This window comes from Anolis carolinensis, chromosome X (genome assembly GCF_035594765.1).
Source record: "Anolis carolinensis isolate JA03-04 chromosome X, rAnoCar3.1.pri, whole genome shotgun sequence".
Lineage (NCBI taxonomy): Eukaryota > Metazoa > Chordata > Lepidosauria > Squamata > Dactyloidae > Anolis > Anolis carolinensis.
Genome location: NC_085847.1, coordinates 8,760,831 through 8,784,024, shown reverse-complemented (window position 1 = coordinate 8,784,024; position 23,194 = coordinate 8,760,831). Strand labels below are relative to the sequence as shown.

Below are 23,194 nucleotides of genomic sequence, written 5' to 3'. Positions count from 1 at the left end.
TGTATTCTACCCTTTTTTGAGCTTCTCAGTGTTGATCACAACTGTCGTAATCACTCAGCACTGGTTATGCAAACTGGGGATGATGGGAGTGGCGTCCCGACAAGACTTTCCACAAGCATGTGGACAATTTCAAATGATGTTTTGTGATGCATTTTATGACAATCGTGTTTTGGTTTTTGGTTAGTGTTTTTTAACTATTTTGTTCAGTTATGGGTTTTAATCTTGTATTGTGTTTTAATTTTTGTATGTTGAATTTCTTGTTCTCTGGGCTTTGTCCCCCCAAAATTTCTGGCTATGGCCCTGGTTATAAGATGATGATGATGATGATGATGATTATTATGATTATTAAGGAGGAAACCATGGAAATAAACAAAATATGGCTCCCAGTATTAAAAAAAACTATAAAATCAGGACAGGAAATAAAGAACAACACTCAAAAAACAGGGGAGTTCCAAACAGGAAACAATTAGGGCCAGCTAACACCACCTAGCAAAGGATTTCCCCAGGCAGGAAGCAGCCAGGCTTTAAAGCTGCAAGGCCATTCAATGCTAATCAAGGTGGCCAATTGCAAGTTGGGAATTCCTAACAAGAAACAATCAGGGCCAGCGAACACCACCTAACAAAGGATCCCCCAGGCAGGAAGCAGCCAGGCTTTGAAACTGCAAGGCTATTCAATGCTAATCAAGGTGGCCAATTGCAAACCGGGAATCCCTGACAGGAAAGAATCAGGGCCAGCTAACTCCTAACAAAGGATTCCCCCAGGCAGGAAGTGGCCAGGCTTTGAAGCTGCAAAGCTATTCAATGCTAATCAAGGTGGCCAATTGCAAGACGGCAATTCCAGACAGGAAACAATCAGGGCCAGCTAACTCCTAACAAAGGATTCCCCCAGGCAGGAAGTGGCCAGGCTTTGAAGCTGCAAAGCTATTCAATGTTAATCAAGGTGGCCAATTGTAAGACGGGAATTCCAGACAGGAAACAATTAGGGCCAGCGAACACCTTCTAACAAAGGATTCCCCCAGGGCAGGAAGCGGCCAGGCTTTGAAACTGCAAGGCTATTCAATGCTAATCAAGGTGACCAATTGCAACATTCGCAGTTGTCTCAACCAGACCAGAGTTCTTTCTCCCACCCTGGAGATATATAAACCCGCACTTGCCTAGTTTCCAACAGACCTCCCAACCTCTGAGGATGCCTGCCATAGATGCAGGCGAAATGTCAGGAGAGAATGCTTCTGGAACGTGGCCAGACAGCCCGGAAAACTCACAGCAACCCAGTGATTCCGGCCATGAAAGCCTTGGACAACTTCTTGAAAAGTTCTCCATCTGGAGCCCAAGGCAAGCCCTCCCGACAGATGGCCCGGGGGCTCTTCCCCTTTAACCGGCTGCCAAAGGAGTGCCGGGTCCCTCCCTCCTCCCTCCCGCTTTGTTGGGACCTTGCCTTGGAGGGAGGGAGGGACTGGCCAAGGCCGGCCCTTTGGAGCAAGGTTCCTGGGCTTGTTGGGAACCTTTTGTCCCTCCTGGGCCTGCTGACGCCGCGCCTTCTTGCAACATGCGGGAGCCGAGGCGGGAGGGGCTGAGCAGCGGGAGCGCCGGGGCCGGACTCTGCCTAGTGGGAGCCATGGCTGGGCCCTGCTGCGCCCTGCTCTACGGCTTCCTCTTCGAGTACGACACCCCGCGCATCGTCTTGATCCGGAGCCGCAAAGTCGGCCTCATGAACCGCCTGGTCCAGCTGGCCATCCTGGCCTATGTCATCGGGTGAGCCTTGGCCTGGGCGGCTCTTGGAGGGCTAGCCGCAAGGGAGCCTGGGCGGGTCTCGGATGGCTGCGGGGCCATCTGCTGGGAAGGTTTTGATGGTGCCTTCCCCATAGAATGGGGTTGGGGAGGGAGATGATGGAGTTTTTGAACAGAGGTTGCCTAGGCTTGGGGGGACATGCATGGGCAAACCTCAGCCCGCCAGGTGTGGTGGACTTCAACTCTCACAACTTTCTCTCTCTTGCAGTTGGGTCTTTGTTTGGGAAAAGGGCTACCAAGAAAAGGACTCGGTGGTGAGTTCCGTGACCACAAAAGTCAAGGGTGTTGCTGTGACCAACACTTCGGAGCTGGGCCTCCGGGTTTGGGATGTTGCCGATTATGTGATTCCCCCGCAGGTGAGTGATTTTGGAGACACAGGTCACAGGTTAGGAGTGACACCTGTCACGCAGTTGGTGATCCAGGATCACAAGGCAATGCTTGGAAGCCGGCTGAGACACTTGGATTTAGCATTTTCATAATAATAATAATAATAATAATAATAATAATTCTGTTGTGAGAGAATTGGCCGTCTGCGAGGATGTTGCCCAGGGGACACTCAGATGTTTTTGATGTTTTACCATCCTTGTGGGAGGCTTCTCTCATGTCCCCACATGGAGCTGGAGCTGAGAGAGGGAGCTCATCCGCGCTCTCCCCGGGTGGGATTCAAACCTGGCAGCCTTCCGGTCAGCGACTCAGTTTGCTCCTGACACGATAATAATAATAATAATAATAATAATAATAATAATAATAATAATTAATGCAAGTGGTCCCAGTGGTGATGGGCACACTGGGTGCTGTGCCAAAAGATCTCAGCCGCCATTTGGAAACAATAGACATTGACAAAATTACAATCTGCCAACTGCAAAAGGCCACCCGACTGGGATCTGCGCACATCATCCGAAAATACATCACACAGTCCTAAACGCTTAGGACAGGGGTCCCCAAACTAAGGCCCGGGGGCCGGATGCGGCCCTCCAAGGTCATTTACCTGGCCCCCGCCCTCAGTTTTATAATATAATGTTTTTATATCAGTTTAATAATATAATATATTGTATATATTGATAATAATCTTATTTTATACAATATAATACTAATAGTAATACCATATAATAATATTAATTATATGTTATATATTACATATTATATAATAGTATAGCGGTATAGTTCAATATAGTAATATATAATGCTAATATTGTGCTATGCTAATAATATAATATAGAGTATGTACATATAGCTGCTCTGAGTCCCCTTCGGGGTGAGAAGGGTGGGATATAAATGTAGTAAATAAATAATTAATTTTAGACTTGGGCTCGGCCAAAGTCTGACATGACTTAAAGGCACACAACAACAACAACAACAATCCTAATTAACTTGACTATCTCATTGGCCAGTAGCAGGCCCACACTTTCCATTGAAATCCTAATAGGTTTATGTTAGTTAAAATTGTTTTCATTTTTAAATATTGTATTGTTCTTTCGTTGTTGTTGTTGTTGCACTACAAATAAGACATGTGCAGTGTGCATAGGAATTTGTTTGTATTTTTTTTTCCAAATGATAATTCGGCCCCTCAACAGTCTGAAGGATTGTGTACCGGCCCTCTGCTTAAAAAGTTTGGGGACCCCTGGCTTAGGAAGTGTTCGACTTGTGATTTTGTGATACGAAATCCAGCATGTCAATCTTGTTTACTGTGTCATACAATAATAATAATAATAATAGTAATAATATGATAATAAATAATACTGTAATAATATGCTATAATAAATAATAATGATAATAATAAATAATACTGTAATAATATGCTATTAATAATAATAATATGCACTTTGTATGTGCTTACGAAATGGGTGCCGCCGTGGCATATGTGTCGACAAAAAGGGTTTGCATTCTTGGCCATGGTTTGGTTTCAGGACTCCCTAGGAACAACAACAACAACAACAATAATATACATTTTATTTGTTACCTGACTCTCCTTATAGCTCGAGACAAGGTTCAGCATGGTTCAAACGGCGGAGGAGGAAAAGGAAAGGTCCTGAGGCTGTTAGGAATGGTGGGAGGTGAAGTCCAAAACACCCAGAGGGCCAAAGTTTGCCCATGCCTGGTTTAAACAGTAGGATAATCCTTGGGGGAATTTTTCTTTTGTTCCTAGGATCTATTTGCTAAACCGTCCTTTTGGCTCAGTTGCTCCTAGTTTGCTCATGCTTCGGCATCAGGAACAGGAGCTCCCAGTGGTGCAGTAGGTTAAACCCTTGTGCCGTCAGGACTGCTGATTTGAAGGTTGGGTTGCTGACCTGAAGGGTGCTGGTTCAAATCTGGAGAGAGCGCAGATGAGCTCCCTCTGTCAGCTCCAGCTCCATGCGGGGACATGAGAGAAGGATGGTAAAAACATCCGGGCAACATCCTTGCAGACAGCCAATTCTCTCACACCAGAAGCGACTTGCAGTTTCTCAAGTTGCTCCTGACATGAAAAAATGAATAAATCAGGAACAGGATGTGGGTGGATCTGCGGCTGGGGATCACTTGATCTTTTCTGTATCTGGAATCCCTCAGGTTTTAACGATTGTTTTTTACTGTAATTGATGTTTTTATTGGATAACTGTTTTATTGCTGTGTTTTGATATTTGATTGTTTTATCGGGCAAGGCCCCATGTAAGCCGCCCCGAGTCCCTTTGGGGAGATGGGGCGGGGTATAAAAATAAAGTTGTTATTATTATTATTATTATTATTATTATTATTATTATTATTATTCATGTTCTTCCTCCTACGGTGGTGGTACGGAGGGAGGAGAGCATTGTTGCCTTACCAAGATCGTTCCGTCTCTTCCATTTGTTTCCTTTTTGGAGACATTGAATAACACAAGGGAAAGTCCTCTGCCCTCTTATCTTGATGTTGGCCTTCTGACTCACTGTCCACAAAACTTCTCCATTTGTTTGCTCTTCCTGCTCTTAAACCCTGGGTGATCCATTCGTCCTGCTTTACAGCCCGACAAAGGTCATAATCATTTCCCAAATGCTCAGCCATTGGCTGAAACTGGATGGATATCCTCTTTTACAGAAGCTGGTTATAAATGTAATAAATAAAGTATCACACAATCTCACTTTATTTTTTTCCTGCTTTCTAGGAGGAGAATTCTGTATTTATCATGACAAATTTGATCATCACACTGAATCAGACACAAGGCAACTGTGCAGAGGTATCCATAGTTCACAAGAACTTCAAATTTAATTGACTTTTTCTTGGATCATAGGATATGTATTTTGAAGAAACGCAGTCCTAATTTATGCTGGCACAGAAGTGACTTGAAGTTCATTGCCAAATTTTGACAATTTATTTTGCCATGCAGATACGTTCTGCAGATGTCAGTTATAGCCAAAAAAAAAAAAAGGCAAGTTTGCGAAGTTTTCTTCTCAGTTTGCCTCTGTGCTCTTCTTCCGTTCCAGCTTCCGGATGAGACAACCATTTGCCAGTCTGATAAGAATTGCACCAAAGGATACATCGGCACTCACAGTAATGGTATGTGTGGAGGCACTATTCAATAGGACTTGTGTTTTACATCAGTTGGCATTTTAGATCAACCTTCTGTCAGTGCAAAATACGTTGCTGTCTGGAATAAAGTAATAAAATATGGCATCCCTTTTCTGAAACCAAATTATTTTCGTATCTGAAATCTGAAACTTATGATGATCCTGGTCTCCCTTAGAGGGATAGGGTTTTGTCTGTGGCTTGATCTATACCCAAGATCTAGTTTTCTTGCTGTTCTTACTTATTTTTTAAATAATACGGCCTTTCTGTATCCTTTCAGGTGTTCAGACTGGGAGATGCGTCCCTTATCCCAAGGACACCACAATCAAAACATGCGAGGTGTTTGCCTGGTGTCCGGTGGAGAACGATGAGAAGGTACCCAAGTGAGTGCCTTGGGCAAGCAGAAATTGTGGGGGAGGTTGCCAAAGAGGAGAGCAGAGAGCTGGAATGACTTTCTAGACACATGAAGCTATATTTTGGTGGTCCGGGTCTCATGTTATAATGCTCACTGGAGGAGGAGGAGAATGCACTAGCCATGATAATAATGATAATAATGATGCACTTTATTTATATTCCGCTCTATCTCCCCGAGGGGACTCTGAGCGGATTACAATGTACACAGATAGGCAAACATTCAATGCCTTTAATACAGTGGAATAACAATGATAGACAAATACACAGAACAAAGGTAAAGGCTTCACCTTTTAATCTCTTGCTTTCTGGAGGCGGTGCTCAACTCTGGCCATGGTGACGTGTTTTTGTTCCATTTTCCAAGCCAAGGAGCCTATTGTCTGTAGACACCTCCTGGTTATGTTGCCAGCATGGCTACATTTATTTATTTATTTATTTATTTGCGACATTTATATACCGCCCTTCTCACCCCGAAGGGGACTCAGGGCAGTTTACAAGTATATATACATACAATATATTATATTATACAACTATATCGCAATATTATTAGTAATATTGCATGTAATATAAATATACAATTATAATAGTGAATTATAATTATTATTACATTGTATTACATCATAATATTATTATTAATATTACATGTATATACAATGTATTATAATATTAGTATAGTATAATATTATTATATATCATTGGCACCTTATTACCTTCCTGCCAAAGCGGTACTTACTGTTATCACATTTCTGCATGTTTTGGAATTGCTGGGTTGGCAGGAGCTAGGGCTAACAGCAGGAGCTCCCTCCAACCCGTGGCCTCGAGCTGCCAACCTTTAGGTCAGCAGATTCAATAGTTCAATGGTTTAGCCCGTTGCGCCACCACGGCCCCTCTGTAATAATAATAGTAATAATAATAATAATAATAATAATAATAATAAACTTTATTTATACCCCGCCACCATCTCCCCGTGGGGACTCGGGGCGGCTTACATGGGGCAGAGGCCCAAACAACATAGAACAAAACATAAGCAACATAATACAATCACAGTATAAAACAGATAAAACAGTAATGCAATATATCAATTAAAACAACAATACAGAATAAAAAAATTACATTAAAAACACATAAAAGGTAAGACCGTAATAAATACAGGATAGATTATTAAAAACCCTCTGGGTTATTGCTTTTCCAACATGGAGAATGATATCCTGCTCTCTTCAGATCACTCTTCACCAGATGTTAGACAATTACTTTTCAACGACAACTCCTCGAATTCCTTATCAAGCATAGCCATGCTGGATGAGGGATTCTGGGAGCTGTAGTCCAAAGGTGAGGCTTTCACACTGGGCATCCTCAGCATCTGAAGATGTATTTATTTATTTAATACATTTATATTCCGCCCTTCTCACCCCAAAGGGGACTCAGAGCGGCTTACAAATTAAATTTACACACATTATATTATTAGCATAGCACAATACTGGCAATAAGTTACTATATTGTACTATATAAATATATTGTAATATGATTAGTAATATTACATTTAATATATAATATATGATTAACATTATATTGTATTATTAGTATTATATTGTATTACAAAATAATATTAATATTATATGCATATACAATATATTTTAATATTATATATTATTGTAAATTATATTGTATATATGTATACATGAAGAGTGATGATGATGATGATGCATCTGCTCACTTATTGAATAGGGTTTGTGACTGAACCTGCAAAGAACATGTGGTGTTGAAGGCTTTCATGGCCGGGATCACAGGGTTGTTGTATGTTTTCCCGGCTGTATGGCCATGTTCCAGAAGTATTCTCTCCTAGTTCATCTTTTGGCTGATGTTGATATGGAGGTGCAGCAGTTCTTTGTGTTTGCGAGTTCTTTGCGGATGGTGTGGATTATCTATTGTGTTCCAGGCGGTTGTAAATATGGTGAGCCTGTGGTGTTTTGAAGGTCCTTTTGGCTGCGAGAAATTGTGAGATGGTAGCTGTGTCTCTGCAGCGTAGAAGGAAAGTCAGGGAGCACAACAGATGTGCTTTTTTCCAATCTTCGTGTCTCTTGGAACAATTTCTCCCCGTAGAGATGTTCCATGTGTTGTCGAAGGCTTTCATGGCCAGGATCTCAGGGTTGTTGTATGTATGTCTCCTGGAGAATACTTCTGGAACATGGCCATACAGCCCAGAAAACATACAACAACCCAAAGAACATGTGCTCTATCATGAAGAGACCTGAAAGGCAACCTGTCGAGGTTTTGGTCACTAAAGCACTTTGTGAGTTCAAATATTTCCCCTCTGGACTTCATTCCTTTTCATGTGTCTTTAGACCCGCTTTCCTCAAGGATGCGGAGAACTTCACTCTTCTCGTGAAGAACAACATCTGGTATCCCAAGTTCAACTTCACAAAGTACGTATATTTTCCCTGAGCTGTCGTCTTCTTTGCGGTGGTGGGCAATTCCTGATAGTCTTGATTCTTTTGGAAATAAATGCTCACAGTCTAAAAGGGCCGTCGAAGACTTCTATCTCGGCTTGAATGTGAGCTGAGTTGTGTTCCGTCATCGCAGCCCTGGCATTTCATTGTAGTTTCTTTTTCCAGGCGAAACATCCTCTCTAGTACCAGTAAAGCGCAGCTCAAAAACTGCAAATACAATGCCAAAACGGATCCTGCTTGCCCAATCTTCCGTCTCCGCGACATGGTGGAAGCCGCGGGGCAGGATTTCCAAGAGATGGCTGTCGAGGTTGGTTTGACTACATGCTGAGATAATATGGTTGAAAGGAGAGAGCAGTGGTTGAGGCTTCAGGTCTTTGAAAAAGAACACTACTGGCCAAGGCAGGACCATGTGGCATCTCCATTCTGCTCTTCATGTGCTCGGATGCTGGCGGCTCCTGTCATGGTCTTATTGTGGTTGCTGGAGAGTGGAGGACATTGGGGAACATCTGAGATGCCGCTAGCTACCTCCTTAGAGCCAGATGCCCAACAGTGAGGGCAAAACGGATTGCTCAGTCCACTGGAAGAGCCACGGCAAGTCCATGTGAATGCCACAGCTGCCACTGGAGCTGGGTCTGAGTTTCCTTCTGTGATGGCAGCTCTGTGCGAGAGTGCCTGCCTTCTCGGTTTACTCTTTCTACGCCTTTCCCTCGAGTCCTCCATGTATTTGAACAAGGCCAGCCGGGGAGCGGTTTATGCAAACAAACGCTCAAGAGAGGAGCAAATATTTAACTTCCTCTGTTTGGGAAACAATCTCCTTGAGAGTAAAGCTTCCTTTGGAACGGCTACTTTTACTTTCAGTTGTATTGCCCTTTGCGTTTGCAAACGGCTTCCCATACAAATCGATTTGGCTACACCACCAGATCCAAAGTGGGAAGTCCGAAGTTTGAATCGGCCCCAAATGTATGCAATTGTCTTCTTCAAATGCTATCTTTGGTCGTGAGAACTGGGGGCTCCATTTCCCAACTTATCTGTATAGGGCTGTTGTACAGCACATATGTCACAGGGGTTTGAGCATTTGAAATAAGCCGTATGGATCTCAGCATTTGAATACGCACCCGTTTAGTTTTCTGCGATTTCTTTGGATTTGGGCTATCGGCGATTCACTGTGTATCGAAATCTATGTAAAATTCAGCACAAGTTGCAGAAGATGCTTGAGATAGAAATAATGTTGAGTCCAATACCATTGTTGGTTGAATAAAAGGTGCTGCTTCCCGTTTCTCCAGGGTGGAGTGATGGGTCTGCAGATTAACTGGGACTGTGACCTGGACAAGCCGGCTTCACGCTGTGTGCCAAAATACACCTTCCGTCGCATTGACAACAAGGATTCGGCCCACACTGTCTCCCCTGGATACAATTTCAGGTAGGGAGATCAAATTATTTATTTATCTATTTCTATCCCGCATACAGCATACAGGAGGCATACAGCAATTGGCTTCAGTTGTTAGACTGAATAACTTGTCTCTGGCCTTAGTACTCAGCCAATATGGGGTAACGGTTTGATTGTGGGAAAAGATCTACTCAGTGACCTTGGACAAGTCATTCTCTCTCTCTCTCAGTAGAAAATCTATGGAAAATCTCCTCTGAAGAAATCATTTTTAGCACCAAGTATGCTGTACTGGTTTGAGTGTTGGCGTAGCTTTGCCAGTAACTTGTGATGGCAGGCAGGTTTTGCTGCTGATTGATAGCTGATTTTCTTTCCATTTTTCAGATTTGCAAAATATTACAAATCCCCCGATGATGTTGAATCCCGGACGCTGATCAAGGCCTATGGCATCCGCTTTGACATCATGGTGTTTGGGAAGGTACGTATGGATCCAGTCTGGCAACGGCTGTGTGGATCAGGCGATTGCATCTCTCTTTGGTTTGGGAAGGCCCATATCTTAGGACACAGAGCCCAGCTTAATTCCTGGTTTCAAGAAGGTCCTGGTTCAAACCCTTATTTGTTATGTTGTAAGCCATTCTGGGTCCCAAACCTACTACTTGGCTATCTCTTTGTCTTCCCTCTGTATCATTGCCTATTATATGTGGTTCTGCTACCCTTTGGAAGAAGCAATGTAGACGGTCACAGAAGCGTTCTCACTTTCTTAGATACGTGTTGCAAACTGCTCATGGAACGTGTGGATAATTTGAGTATATCTGTGTTTCTCGTAGGCAGGAAAATTTGATATAATTCCTACAATGATTAATATCGGATCTGGTTTAGCTCTTTTTGGTGTGGTAAGCACTTTTCCTTTTTGTGTTTGGCATTTTTGATAATTTTTTATAAAAATTTGAGCCATTTAGTAACCATTCCTGTCTCCTTCTCCTTACCTTTAGGCAACTGTCCTGTGCGATATCATTGTCCTGTACTTCATGAAGAAACGGTATTATTACAGAGAGAAAAAATACAAATATGTTGAAGACTATGAATTAGTAAGTTTTGCAATAATACTTTATTTATGGTCTCATATCTAGGATTTCTGTTGCTGCTCTGAAAGTCAGCCTTAATTTTATTTTCAGCAAACATTGCCTTTTGGGAGTGTTTTCTGGATGGGCTTATTTTTATTTTCTCAAACAAAAACATGGCTGCAGACTTGGAGACAGAATGGAAGATTTTCTCCCCAAAGGCAACCTGAAAAGTCTAGAGCTGTTGGGAGAGCTTACAGAATATCAACAGCATTGTTTGTTGCCTTGTGAACTTGATTATTTGAACAAATTGTCGTTGGGACAATGTTGGCCAGAATGACGGGAAACTTTGGACCTCTTTTTTCAATCTCTTTTGCACTGACTTTCATTTTTCTCTAAAAGGAAGCCAATACGTCCTACGGATCCCAGTCAGATAGTCGGGACTTCCATGGTGACAGATGACGGCTCCAAAATGCTGCAATGGACACTGGCTCATTTCACAGGGAGACAAGGAATGGGATGCATTGCTCAGGAACGGCCCAACTGGCCTTGTCTTTCTAATATGGGTGTATGGGAAAGACGCTTTTGAAATGATCACTTTATTACCGTCCGGCAGGGACTTCTTCAGATTCGCTTCTATTTTTGATGCCTCAGTTAAGTTGGACGCACTTCCAGTTCTTAAAGGGAAAATAGATTGGGGCATTCTGTAAATAATAATTGAGCACTTTCTGTGAAAGTTTCTTGTCGGGGATTTGATCTGAGGGAATTCCAAGTTGGGCCTCTCAAGTGTAGCTATGAATGTCAAGGCAAATTGCCTCACGTTTGTATATTTTTTCCCCAGCTGTGGACGACGTATCTTGGCTACTAGAACTGACGTACATTTGATTTGACACCTTTGATCCTTCTTTTGTAGCCTTCTTGGCTGTTGTCTTAGGCTGGATTTATAGTGTCATATACTGCAGTTTCAGAATGCAGTTTAACTTCATTGAACCGGATTATGTGGCAGTGTAGACTCATATAATCCAGTTCAATGCAGTTAGTCTGCATTCTGAAACTGGATTATATGGCAGTGTAGAAGCAGCCTTAGTTGGGTTGGTTCCACTGCTGCCGGTTCATAGCAGGTGCCAATTTGCTCAGGTCTTGGGCCATTTCGCCCTGCTGTCAGAAGGCGGAAAATAAGCCTTAGGCCGAAACCATATTCGAATCCTTGTTCAATCTTTCTCTTCCTCAATGATCAGCATTGAAGTCATGTTCATTTTGCTTCGGTTGTGTTTGCGCCTTCCTTTCGTTGACCTTTCCAGTAGATCTCAAAGTGGGAATTTTCTTCAGATATCTGCCCGCAGGACACCAGATGGAGGAATAAAGGGAGGAGGAGAGAGAGAATGAGAGAGCGATGGGAAAGGGCCCAATGATGAATGATTAGGGATTAAAATAGCTCTGGCCCTGGCTGCAATTGAAGACGAAGCTCCTGGAATAATATAGCAGATGTTTAAAACAGATTGAAGTGTCACACTAGGCATGGAGGGTGGAACACAGTGTTATCAGAGCCTTCCCTCCTTTTTTTTCCTCATCAGCCTGTTCCTATTTGGCCCGACTGTTGCAAGATGACGGAGCAAATGTCCAAACCAGAGATGAACAAAGCGACCGGGGTCAGTTTAGGTCAAGGGAAAACCTTATGGACCCAAGACTGCAAGTGGAATCCCATCCCGTAGCTAGACTTCTCAATTCACACACACACACACACACAGCATATATTGGCATACAACAAAATCCCAACAAGAGGAAGTTGTGGATAAAAAGAAAGTTGTCATTTGGGGAGACTCTTTGGCAGACAAGACCGAAGCCCTTCCAAAACTACAACTGCCACAATTCCACAGCATTGAGCCATGGAACTGGATTATCTACAGTGTAGATGCACCCATTGGGAAGATAATCCAGCTTCCAGACGTGTAAGCGTGTCTGTGTTACTTATTTTTATCTTTAATTTCTTCTTTCTTTGTTCTCGGCTTTGTCTAATTTGTTCTCTGCAGCAGAGAGTGAGTAAATAAATACTGAAAAGGCCTCCAACTTCCACCATCAGGGTCCCGTTCAATATTAATAAATAAATAAATAAATAAAGTCTCTTGTTTTACAAGCTGACATTTGTCCTTTCCAAAGCTTTTCCAGGGCATTTTTAATGGGTCTGCTCTCTCCTTGAATGCAGAATTTTGCTAAATTCCAACACTGACCTCTGCTGTTTTTTCCCTGACAAGCCAATCTCAAAACAATTTAAATCGAAATATATATAGGACACTATCAAAGCCCTCTCGACAGATGGTCATTCAGCCTGTCATAGAATCCAAGAGTTGGAAGGATGCTTAAACTAGTTTGTTCTCATGGTCTGATATCAACAATTTACTCCTAGCCCTGTCCCATTTGCACACAAGAGCCAGAAATGTTATTTACTGTGAATTGGACACGGAATGATTGCTATTTGTGACATTTTGCACAAAAAATAAAGACAATGAGCATTTCATTGTGCTTGTGTCCCTTTTCTTGTGTATTAGCTGCATCGTCCAATGTAAACTGCTTTCCTCCAAGTCTCCTGTTGACACTGGGAGCAGCAAAGCATCCTGGGCTATTTACTGTTCCACTGAGCGGGGGACCAAGCAGCACCACCACCACCAAATGATCACAAGTATCAGCTTTTTCATGTACAGAATGCATTTACAGGTAAGATTTTTCAAGGAAATACTTTGCCATCCCAAGCCTGAAAACCAAATAAATGCTTTTTCTGCATTCTTACACTAATGCTGACACTCCTCTGATATCAGCTTCAGGAAATACATCAAATACATCTAGAGCTAATACTGTCTGCATGATTCCAATAAATAATATTTACAAAAAGACGACGGTCTTCAGAGCATAGCATTCTTCTCCCACTCCGTGGGTTTACAGTCTTTCTCCTGAGCTTCATTTGTCCATCAGTCCAAAATAGGCCACGAGCCACAGAAATATACACCTGTCTTTTAACATGGAGCTTGACTGACCAGATCTGGGATGCAAGGTTTGACCATGATCTTTTGTGTCCAATGGTTGGAGATATCTGGCATCTTGGTTCCGTTTAACAACAGAAGGGAGATGTTAACAAGTCAACTGTCCAGGGTGGTGAAAGTACAAAGCAAGTTCAAGCAAATGCACTAGCCTAAGTAGCTGCGACGTTGCTCTTCCTTTTGTTGCCAACTCCAGTCCACTTCTCTCGCGCTGGTACCAGTTTGCTCTACTGGTTCACACAGACAAGAGATCGGGGGGGTACTCCCCATAGCAATATTTGGCAATTGGGTTCCGATAGGTGTTTTCGTGCTGGACGCTCTGGACAGGAGAGAAAGAGGAAATGTTATAGGGAAGGCCAAGCACTAGGGAAACTACAGCATGGCTACCAAAGGTCCCTCTCGTCTCACCTGCGACGAGGTCCTGCATTTTGCCAGACACAGCTCAAAATGATCCTCCACAGAAAGAAAAAGATTCCGGAAGGCCACTGCCGCTCGATTCAAAAAATTTTCCAGAACCTGTTGCTGAATAAAACAGACATTTCTGATGGTTACAAAAAAGACAAGGTGGATGTGAAGGCATGCCCATACATATCTTACATTGGCCTGAAGCAGTTTCCCCCGCATTTACTATTCAAACAGTGACCCCATATCCTCTATTCAAAATGTTCATTCAAGGATATCACAGGTTTCCTGACACAAAACAGAGATTGTAAACTTGTATATCTTTCTGCATTTCAAAGCCAGAAGTTACAGCTGGAGCTACTTGGAACCACAGATGGATCCTTCTTGTACTTTAATGTTTACTACGAGTAAAACTCGGAGGCATTTTTCTGAGTGGAATAACAGTTGCTGATTCCGCCAAGAAAAGAAAAGTTGGACATGAAGGCAAACAACAAAAACAACCTTCCAAGTAAATGCGAAGGTTGAACATATTCGCTGCTGCTGGTTCCAAGTAAACAAATGAGATGTACTCCTGTCTGTGAGTCATCCTAGCGCAAAATCAAGTAACTGTCATTATTCTGTTTGATGTGTTTATCAGTGGTAGCACAGAATTCACTAGATCCATACAACCTCTCACTGGATTGGCATTTGTAGGGGAATTTTGGATGATCAAAGTAGTATTGCATTTTAATCCTTGTACTTTGTGAATGATGATACTCTCACATCTTGTGTTTTATTCCAGTTCTTCCAAAGCACTACTGACATGCCAGGTAGACCCTGGGGTGGTCAACTGGAATATGCTGTAGTATTTACTGTGTTTTGGACTTCAGCTTAAAGAAATCCCAACCACCTTACCAGTTGTTAGGAATCGTGGGAGCTGAAGTCCAAAACATCTGGAGGAGCACAGTTTGAAAAACTTTGCTCTATGTTGTTGCCAAGAGACTTCCTTACATCTTGAGGTAGAGTTCCAACCACAGCTTCCTGCTTCAAACTGATTTTGGAAACCAAATTTGGTAGTTTATGATAATTTTTGTGTTGTGTCCTTCCTTTGTTGCATTTGGTGAAAAGAAGGTCCATGTTTACCAAATGACAGTTTAGAATAGCGCACTTTGCACCACTATGCAGGGCATCAACATTCATATAAGCAGATGCATTACAAACTGAGCTCTTTAAAAACAAACCCTGCTGCCAGGATAGACAGGAATGCTTTTCCTAATATAATGGATTAATTAATGTGAAGGTGCCGTTTGGTGGAGCCCTCCCTCTTGTTTATTTCCACTATTGGTTATTATTCAGTAATGGGATTTTTATCATTTCCGTTAATAGTAAACACCATCTGCGGGTGTTGACTCAAGTACAGCAAAACTAGGCAAAGAAGTAGACTCCAAAATATATAAAAACTTAGAATTTTGAGAAGAGGAGAGGACATACCTCCCAAATAGCCCACATTACAATGAAGTCCTCTTTACCTTGTTGGGCTGCAAGCAGCAGGAAACGCAGGCCTCGTACACACTGCAACAGCCATTTGACAGGCAGCTCTCACAGCTGTACAGCTTCGTGCCGGGTGCATCGACATTGCAACAACCGTTCACCAACACGTCCTTCCGTTCACAGATATAACCTACAAGAAAAGACCACCAAAGATGTAATCAGAGAAGGGGAAGATTGACAAGCCCTGAATATTCACAGAGAATTAGAAACAGAGTGGATGAAGTAGAAGAGTGGGAAAAGGTAGGCTCTTGTCAAGTATCTATGGCAGTGCATCTAGAGAGAGTATTTTATTGTATTCTGTATATTTTGCTGCACTAGTACATGCCTTGCAAGCCGCCCCGAGTCCCTTTGGGAGATGGTGGCAGGATAGAAAACTATTATTATTATTATTATTATCACCATCATCAGAAAGTGTGTGTGTTGGTTTAAAACAACTTTTCACAGCTTTCAATTCTATCAGAAGGAGAAGTCTTGAAAAAATGCTCCCAAAGACTTTGGATTGTAACTAATCCAGGTCAGTAGGCAAGCTTCATGGCTGAATAGGGAATCTGTGTCTCTACGATCATAGTTTAGCACTCCCTGGATGTTCTCTGGTTTGGAACTTCCTAGTGCCGTCCTTTTGGACTACAAAACCAACTCCTAAGTGTTACCCACAATGACTAGGGGCCCATCTACACTGCCAAATAATGTAGTTTCAAACTGCATTATATGGCAGTGCAGATGGGGCCTTTGCCTGACAGGCATTGGAGCTCAAACTCTTTTAGGTAATCCAGATTGAGGAAAGCCTGCTCTAACCAATGCACCACCCAGGCACTGAATGAAGAGACTTACCCAGCTCATCCGTGATCAGCAGCTTCCCTTGGACTGAGTTTCGACACTGGTTCCCCTGCTGACTGCCGTTCCCGGGACTGAACTGGACTTTCCATGCAATGGGATGGTCTTCGTCTTGCGCCTGGGGGAGATTTCGGTCCCATAGCACTCGCTCTTCCTGCAACAAAACAGCAGCGTAGGACATGGATTGACCGAGTTACTCGGGGGGGGGGGAGGCGGGGGGCGGATTTAACTCAGTGACATCTTGGAAGGCCACAAAAGGAACGGATGGTAGTGTGTGCACACAGTCACAAATGTTGGAGAGAAGGGACACTCATCCTATGAAGGGTGCGTGCAGTGATGGATCCTGTGAGCGTGTGTTCAGTGGCTGGAGGTCTTGATTTAAGGAGCAAATACAGCAAGCAGTGGCTTGAAAAAAAGAATCTAAGCATTATTGGGGGAACTCCATTTGAAGCCCAATTCAAGGTGGGCTTCAAAGCTCTAAAGCTCTATAAAGCTCTAAACGGTTCAAAGCTCTATAAAGCTCTAAACGGTTTGGGTAGAAAAGTTGGCGCCCTCTCTATCCTCCTTTAATAAACAATTGAAAACTTGGATGTTTAGGTTGGCCTTTGGAGAGACAGCCATTGGATGACCAGCCTCATTATAATTCTATTCTGAATTTTACTAGGTCCCTCTTGTCTGGGTAATTTAATCTAACGATTCTATCTTTATATTGCTGCTGCAGTCCCCCCACCTATGAAGTTTGACTGAATTGTATTGGTGGTTGTTTGATATTATTACTGTTGTCTTAACTTTTGTTTTATTACCTTATTGTGTTTTAACCTGTGTATATTGTGCTAATGTATTTGTGTTGTTACTTTTGTAACAATGTGAGCCACCCCGAGTCCCTGCGGGGAGATGGTGGCGGGGTATAAATAAAGTATAATAATAATAATAATACTTTATTATAGGGCCCCTGGTGGCATAGTGTATTAAAGCGCTGAGCTGCTGAACTTATGGACCAAAAGGTCCCAGGTTCAAATCCCGGGAGCGGAGTGGGTGCCCGCTGTTAGCCCCAGCTCCTGCCAACCTAGCAGTTCGAAAACATGCAAATGTGAGTAGATCAATAGGTACTGCTCTGGCAGGAAGGTAACAGCGCTCCATGCAGTCATGCCAGTGGCCACATGACCTTGGAGGTGTCTACGGACAACGCTGGCTCTTTGGCTTAGAAATGGAGATGAGCACCAACCTTGAGTTGGTCATGACTGGACTTAACGTCAGGGGAAACCTTTACCTTATTATTATTATTATATGACACAGCAAACAAGAAAGATATGCTGGATTTCGTATCACAAAATCCCAAGTCGAACACTTCCCAAGTGTCTAGGATCATCTGAAAATACATCACACAGTCCTAGACACTTGGGAAGTATTCGACTTGGGATTTTGTTTGCTGTGTCATACAACAAAATAATAATAATAATAAGGTAAAGGTTTCCTCTGATATTAAGTCCAGTCGTGACCGACTTATTATTATTATTATTATTATTATTATTATTATTATTATTATTAAGGTAGGAAGGTTACCCTGGGTCCTGATGAAACCCATCTCCATCTGCCCGAGTGTTTCAGTTCGAAGCGAGCATAGAATCATAGAATCGGAAGAGACCTCATGGGCCATCCAGTCCAACCCCATTCTGCCAAGAAGCTCCCTGCCTGAAGTGGTCAGGGCGGGGGGGGGGGGGGGGGTCAGCTGACCTGCTTGAAGGTGCTGCTGAGGAAGTAGACGAGCGAGAGGCCGAAGACGACGCCCAGCACCCAGCGCTTGCGCAGCAGCCTCCGCCACACCAGGCCCAGCAGCTGCACCATGAGGGGAGGCGAGGCGAGGCGAGGCGGGGGAGGCCGGCACGGAGGCTCACGAGGCCGCACGCAAGCCGAGGCCAAGGCGGGGCGGGGGGCTGACTTCCGGCCCACCTTCTCCCCGGCCCAGGCACAAGGCTGACCGGGGCGTCCGGTTCCGGAAGGAGGGTGGAGCCGGAAGTGACGCAAGAGGCCGGGAGGGGAAAGGGCTCGAGGAGCTGTCCAGCCGGGAGACAGGTAAACCTTGCGTTGCTTGAGGGAAGCTGAGGAGAAAAGCCATTCCTTCCTTCCTTCCTTCCTTCCTTCCTTCCTTTCCCCCCGGCCGCCTTTGAGGCCTAGTGCTGGCCAAGAGGCCTCAGCCCGGGCCCTTCCCTCCGGTCTGTTCTCCTCAGGCTCCCTTGGAAAGAAGGCCTCTGGGCTGAGGGGCCTCCTGGAAGGGTTATTCGCCGAGGGAAATGGGGCCCCTGCTGAAGCTCTAGCACCAAGCCTTGTTTCCACAACAAGCCACCCTTTTTCAAAATCCAATTCTCACAGGAACAGAAAGTGAGGGAAAATCTTCTGAACAGGGGCACAGGCAGCAAAGGAAACATCACAGGGGTGTGCACCCTTCCCTATGCTATCCAAAGCTGATATAATATAATATAATTTATATTATATCAGCTTCATATATATATATATATATACATACAGTAGAGTCTCACTTATCCAAGTTAAACAGGCCAGCAGAAGCTTGGATAAGCGAATATCTTGGATAATAAGGAGGGATTAAGGAAAAGCCTATTAAACATCAAATTAGGTTATGATTTTACAAATTAAGCACCAAAACATCATGTTATACAACGCATTTGATAGAAAAAAGTAGTTCAATATGCAGTAATGTTATGTTGTAATTACTGTATTTATGAATTTAGCACCAAAATATCATGATATATTGAAAACCTGGACTACAAAAATGGCTTGGATAATCCAGAAGCTTGGATAAGCAAGTCTTGGATAAGTGAGACTCTACTGTATATATATATGTACACACATATACAGTAGAGTCTCACTTATCCAAGCTAAACGGGCCAGCAGAAACTTGGATAAGCAAATATCTTGGAAAATAAGGAGGGATTAAAGAAAAGCCTCCTTATTAAAACATCAGATTCGGTTATGATTTTACAAATTAAGCACCAAAACATCACGTTATACAACAAATTTGACCGAAAAAGTAGTTCAATACCCAGTAATGTTATGCTGTAATTACTGTATTTACGAATTTAGCACCAAAATATCACGATATATTGAAAACATTGACTACAAAAATGGCTTGGATAATCCAGAAACTTGGATAAGCGAGGCTTGGATAAGTGAGACTCTACTGTATATATAATCAGCTTCGGATAGCATAAGGAAGGGTGAACACCCCTGTGATGTTTCCTTTGCTGCCTGTGCCCCTGTTCAGAAGATATATACGGTAGAGTCTCATAAGGAGTACAGGGAATCTAGAAAACTCTACCCCCATGCATCATTTTATTCATTTCTGGTGTATTATGTCCCACCACATATTGGCAAGGAAAAATTGAGTGAGCAATGTGTTGCCTGTTGAGAAATGTTTCCTTTCCTGGTTTGTTTTCTGACTTTATCTCCTTTCTTTGGGTCACAGGAGTGGAACATCTGAAGGAGATGCGACTGATCCTCCCTCTGTAGCCATTTGTTTCTCTTTTGCTTGACCCGTTGATCGATCTTCCTTCCTAATCGTGGCTTTTGAAACTCACCTGTTGAATGTTGGTACTGAATGAGAGGAAGATTCAATTGTTTCCTGTTCCTTCTGGAAACCATTCTGTACTGGATACTGTTAACCTGTTTGCTGTGGAGCTTTGGAAATCTGCTTTCCACCTGTTGAGTTGTGGCCTGCTCTTTTCAAGTAGAATTCCATGCAGTATGTCACTGAGTGAATGGGAACCTGAGGAGAGACTCTAGCTACCCTGTGCAACTATTTTCGCCGCTGGTCCCTACTGATCTGCCACTTTCATGCTGAGCGTATTGTGCTTTAAAGTGTTAAGGAAGATGCAGAGAAGGCACAGCAGTATCACGGATAGCCTTCCTCCTGAAAGGTGAGTTAGATTTCTTTAATGGAATGTCAACTTACAGCCAAGAACCTCTCTGGTCAAGGCTGATGTTACCAGTGGCTGCCTTGGGCAACTGTTTCTGGGCATTTCAAAAGGGTAGCAAACTGTTACTTACATTGTTCTTATTGCAATTAGAGCCAGGATCTTGGTAAAATGGTTGTGGGATTTTCTGCCTCACCGATTATAATCTTGTGGTAGTTTTTGGATGCTGTGTGGTGGGACATGGGTAGGTCTTGTGCACAATGCCCTGTTTTACCTGAGAAAACACCTCTCCCAGAATTTCTAGGTATTCCAGTGCTACCCAGTGGTTATCATCTGTTAGAAGCTATTACTACTCTTAATGGCTTTTTACTACTTCTATGGTTTGTTTTAACGAATAGTTTATGTTATGCTACTTGTTTATAACAATGTTGTGAGCCGCCTTTGAGTCCAACTGGAGAAAGGCAGGATAGAAATTCCCAAAATAAATAAATAGAAGCTAAACAGACTTGCATTGGAGGACCTAGAGATATCTTTTTTCTAGGAATCTCTAGGTCCTCCAGCATGACTGGAGAATGTTGACCACTGAGTCACACTGGAGGACCTAGAGATTGCATTTGTAATGAAATCCACAATAGTCAAAACTGCAAATGTGGAGGGATTGATGTAGAATGCTGGAGTCAATAGATGTTTGTCAGATGTTAAGAAGCCCTTTTTATTGAATTATGAGGAGACAGGCTTAGTCTTGGATGAGCCAGTATTTCTTGTGTGCTTTGATTTCTTCGTCACTTTCCTGCATTGTTTTGCATTAGGCCTGTTTAAAAAAATAATAAGGGGTTTCATTAGACAAATATAAACATCTCTGTTTAGAAAGATACACAGTCTGTAGGTACAAATTAAGACTTTCTTCTTTAGAGCCATGCATCTGTTCTTATTTTAAAAACAATTACCCATTTTTGTTGCCTCTCTTGGAAGTGTTACCCTTCACTCTAGAGGCAGCCCCATAGGATAGGATTGTGAGCTTAGTCTCTACCAGGTACCTTGGAGGCCTTGTACGTGTTTCAGATGTTCACAGTGCTGAAAGGTCTCTGTGGCTTTAGTCCTAAACCCCCAGAGACTCTATTAGAAGTATGTGTCCCATTCATCTGGGACTGTAGGGCCCCACTGTAAAGTATTGTGTGGCTTCTATTCCCTGTTTGATATTTGTGTCAGCCTGGCCTTTGGGAATAGTTGTAAAAATCTGTATTTGGTCTGTAGAATGGGGAGAGATGTCTGGTGATACTTTGCTTAGTTTGGGGGATATCTGGCAAGGAGAACTGAGGTAAAGGAATAGTTGATGCACACTAGCTCTAAACTTGGATGATTTCATTGGCAGGTGGAAAGGTCAGGAGAGAATGTGGAGCTGCTTTAGGCTGTGGTTGCTGTGGTGTGCCTTTTAAGCTATTTCTAACTTACGGCAAACCTACCATGATATTTTATTGGCAGATTTGTTCAGAGGGAATTTGCCTTTGCCTTCATCTGAATCTGAGAAAGCATGACTTGTCCAAGCCCATCTATGGGGTTTCCATGGCTGAGTGGGGAGTCGAAGCCTGCTTTCCAGATTTGTAGTCAAATGCATTCACAGATTTCTGAACAAGCCTGGAGACAGACACACACAGTTTTGATGTCAGGTTGTAGCAACCTGTCTGTAATAAACAGTGCTTGAGCTGGGAAGGAATGGGATCGCAGTGGAGCTGTGTTTGCCTTCCTACAATGGGCAAGATATACAGCAGCTGCCTCCAAGATCCCTTACTGAGCAGCCAGACCTTTTGTTGATGTCTTTCTCCTTGTGTATGGCAGAAGCCGGAGTCAAACCATCACCTCTGAGACAAGTGTGGATGAAGGTGGAGTCTTTGAAGGCCTGAAGACAGAGCCGTCTCCTCCTCCCCAGCAGCTTTTCTCAGGACTGGGGGGCATCCCATCCGGAACAATCACAGCCACCCCTTTCCAGTCCAGTTTGGTCCTGGGGTCTACAGCAGGAGGCGGGGAAGTGTTCATTCAGATGCCTGTGCCGCGGGAAGAAGGGGTAAGCCGTACAGAAGGAGGTCCTTACCATCACCGCCAGCAACCCCAGCATTACCACCACAGCCACCAGCGAGGATCCTCCCTCCTGCACATGGCTGGCAGCGACCGCCACGGCCATAGCGAGGAAGGCTTTGAGGAGCAGCCTGGGACACCCGCCCCTGCCCTATCTGAGCTGAAAGCTGTCATCTCTTGGCTACAGAAGGGGCTTCCGTTCATCATGATTCTCTTGGCTAAAGTCTGTTTCCAGCACAAGCTTGGTAAGCACTTAATTTAAGAACATAGGGGGGTGTCTTGAGGAATTAGAAGACAAACATCCAGCGTTTCTAACTTTGTGCAGGCAGGGTTGTTACCCAACAAACACTTGAAACCAACTGGAAAAAGGGTATACTATTTTTTTGTTTTTTTGTGTCTTAAAAACAAGTACAAAATGGTGCTATATGAAACAATAAGAGATATTACCATAGAGAAAAAGTAAAAGAGGCAATTTCTTTTTAAATGGTTCAACCAAGCTGATGAAATGTATTTATTTGGGGAAAATGCAATACAATTACAAGACACATGTGCTCCCATTGAAGTTCTTCTGCATCTTGACTGAATTATTATGCTTTGGTTTATTAGTCACCCATTCAAAACATCATGCTTGAATTGGATGGATGGATGGAAGGAAGAAATAGAGCCTAACCCATTCCTTAGGACATGAGGCATCATGTGTGCACAGACATATTGATAACTCCAGTTCATTTCACATTGCCTTAGCATGAGATCCCCTGACAAGCTTTCCTTATTAAGCAACAAT

At 43.2% G+C, this 23,194-nt stretch overlaps 3 protein-coding genes across 6 annotated transcripts in view; 2 read left to right on the top strand and 1 right to left on the bottom strand.

The window, feature by feature from the left end:
* The first annotated feature begins 1,372 nt into the window (after positions 1 to 1,372).
* Positions 1,373 to 13,125, top strand: p2rx4 (purinergic receptor P2X 4). The gene is made up of 12 exons (XM_003222780.4): positions 1,373 to 1,752; positions 1,997 to 2,144; positions 4,907 to 4,978; positions 5,226 to 5,298; positions 5,588 to 5,690; positions 8,061 to 8,141; positions 8,331 to 8,472; positions 9,449 to 9,585; positions 9,934 to 10,027; positions 10,377 to 10,442; positions 10,542 to 10,637; positions 11,013 to 13,125. Exons 1-12 carry the CDS (start codon positions 1,547 to 1,549, stop codon positions 11,070 to 11,072), a joined length of 1,278 nt encoding a protein of 425 aa, XP_003222828.2. The 5' UTR covers positions 1,373 to 1,546; the 3' UTR covers positions 11,073 to 13,125.
* Positions 13,126 to 13,182: 57 nt separating this feature from the next.
* Positions 13,183 to 23,194, top strand: part of rnft2 (ring finger protein, transmembrane 2) — a 41,907-nt gene continuing 31,895 nt past the window's right edge. For 3 of the 4 annotated variants that reach the window (XM_062958615.1, XM_062958614.1, XM_016994749.2), the window contains exons 1-3: positions 18,343 to 18,481; positions 19,890 to 20,340; positions 22,174 to 22,655. In XM_062958615.1, coding sequence (XP_062814685.1) covers positions 20,258 to 20,340; positions 22,174 to 22,655 — 565 coding nt within the window. In that variant the 5' untranslated portion in view covers positions 18,343 to 18,481; positions 19,890 to 20,257. Of the gene's footprint in view, positions 13,323 to 15,697; positions 15,815 to 18,342; positions 18,482 to 19,889; positions 20,341 to 22,173; positions 22,656 to 23,194 lie in introns of those variants that run through there. The other variant, XM_062958616.1, reaches the window with a different exon arrangement.
* On the bottom strand, positions 13,296 to 18,276 carry spring1 (SREBF pathway regulator in golgi 1). The gene is made up of 5 exons (XM_003222749.4): positions 18,143 to 18,276; positions 16,406 to 16,562; positions 15,553 to 15,704; positions 14,051 to 14,164; positions 13,296 to 13,961 (listed from the first exon to the last, which is right to left on the bottom strand). The coding sequence occupies exons 1-5, from the start codon at positions 18,251 to 18,253 to the stop codon at positions 13,878 to 13,880; spliced, it is 618 nt and encodes a 205-aa protein (XP_003222797.2). The 5' UTR covers positions 18,254 to 18,276; the 3' UTR covers positions 13,296 to 13,877.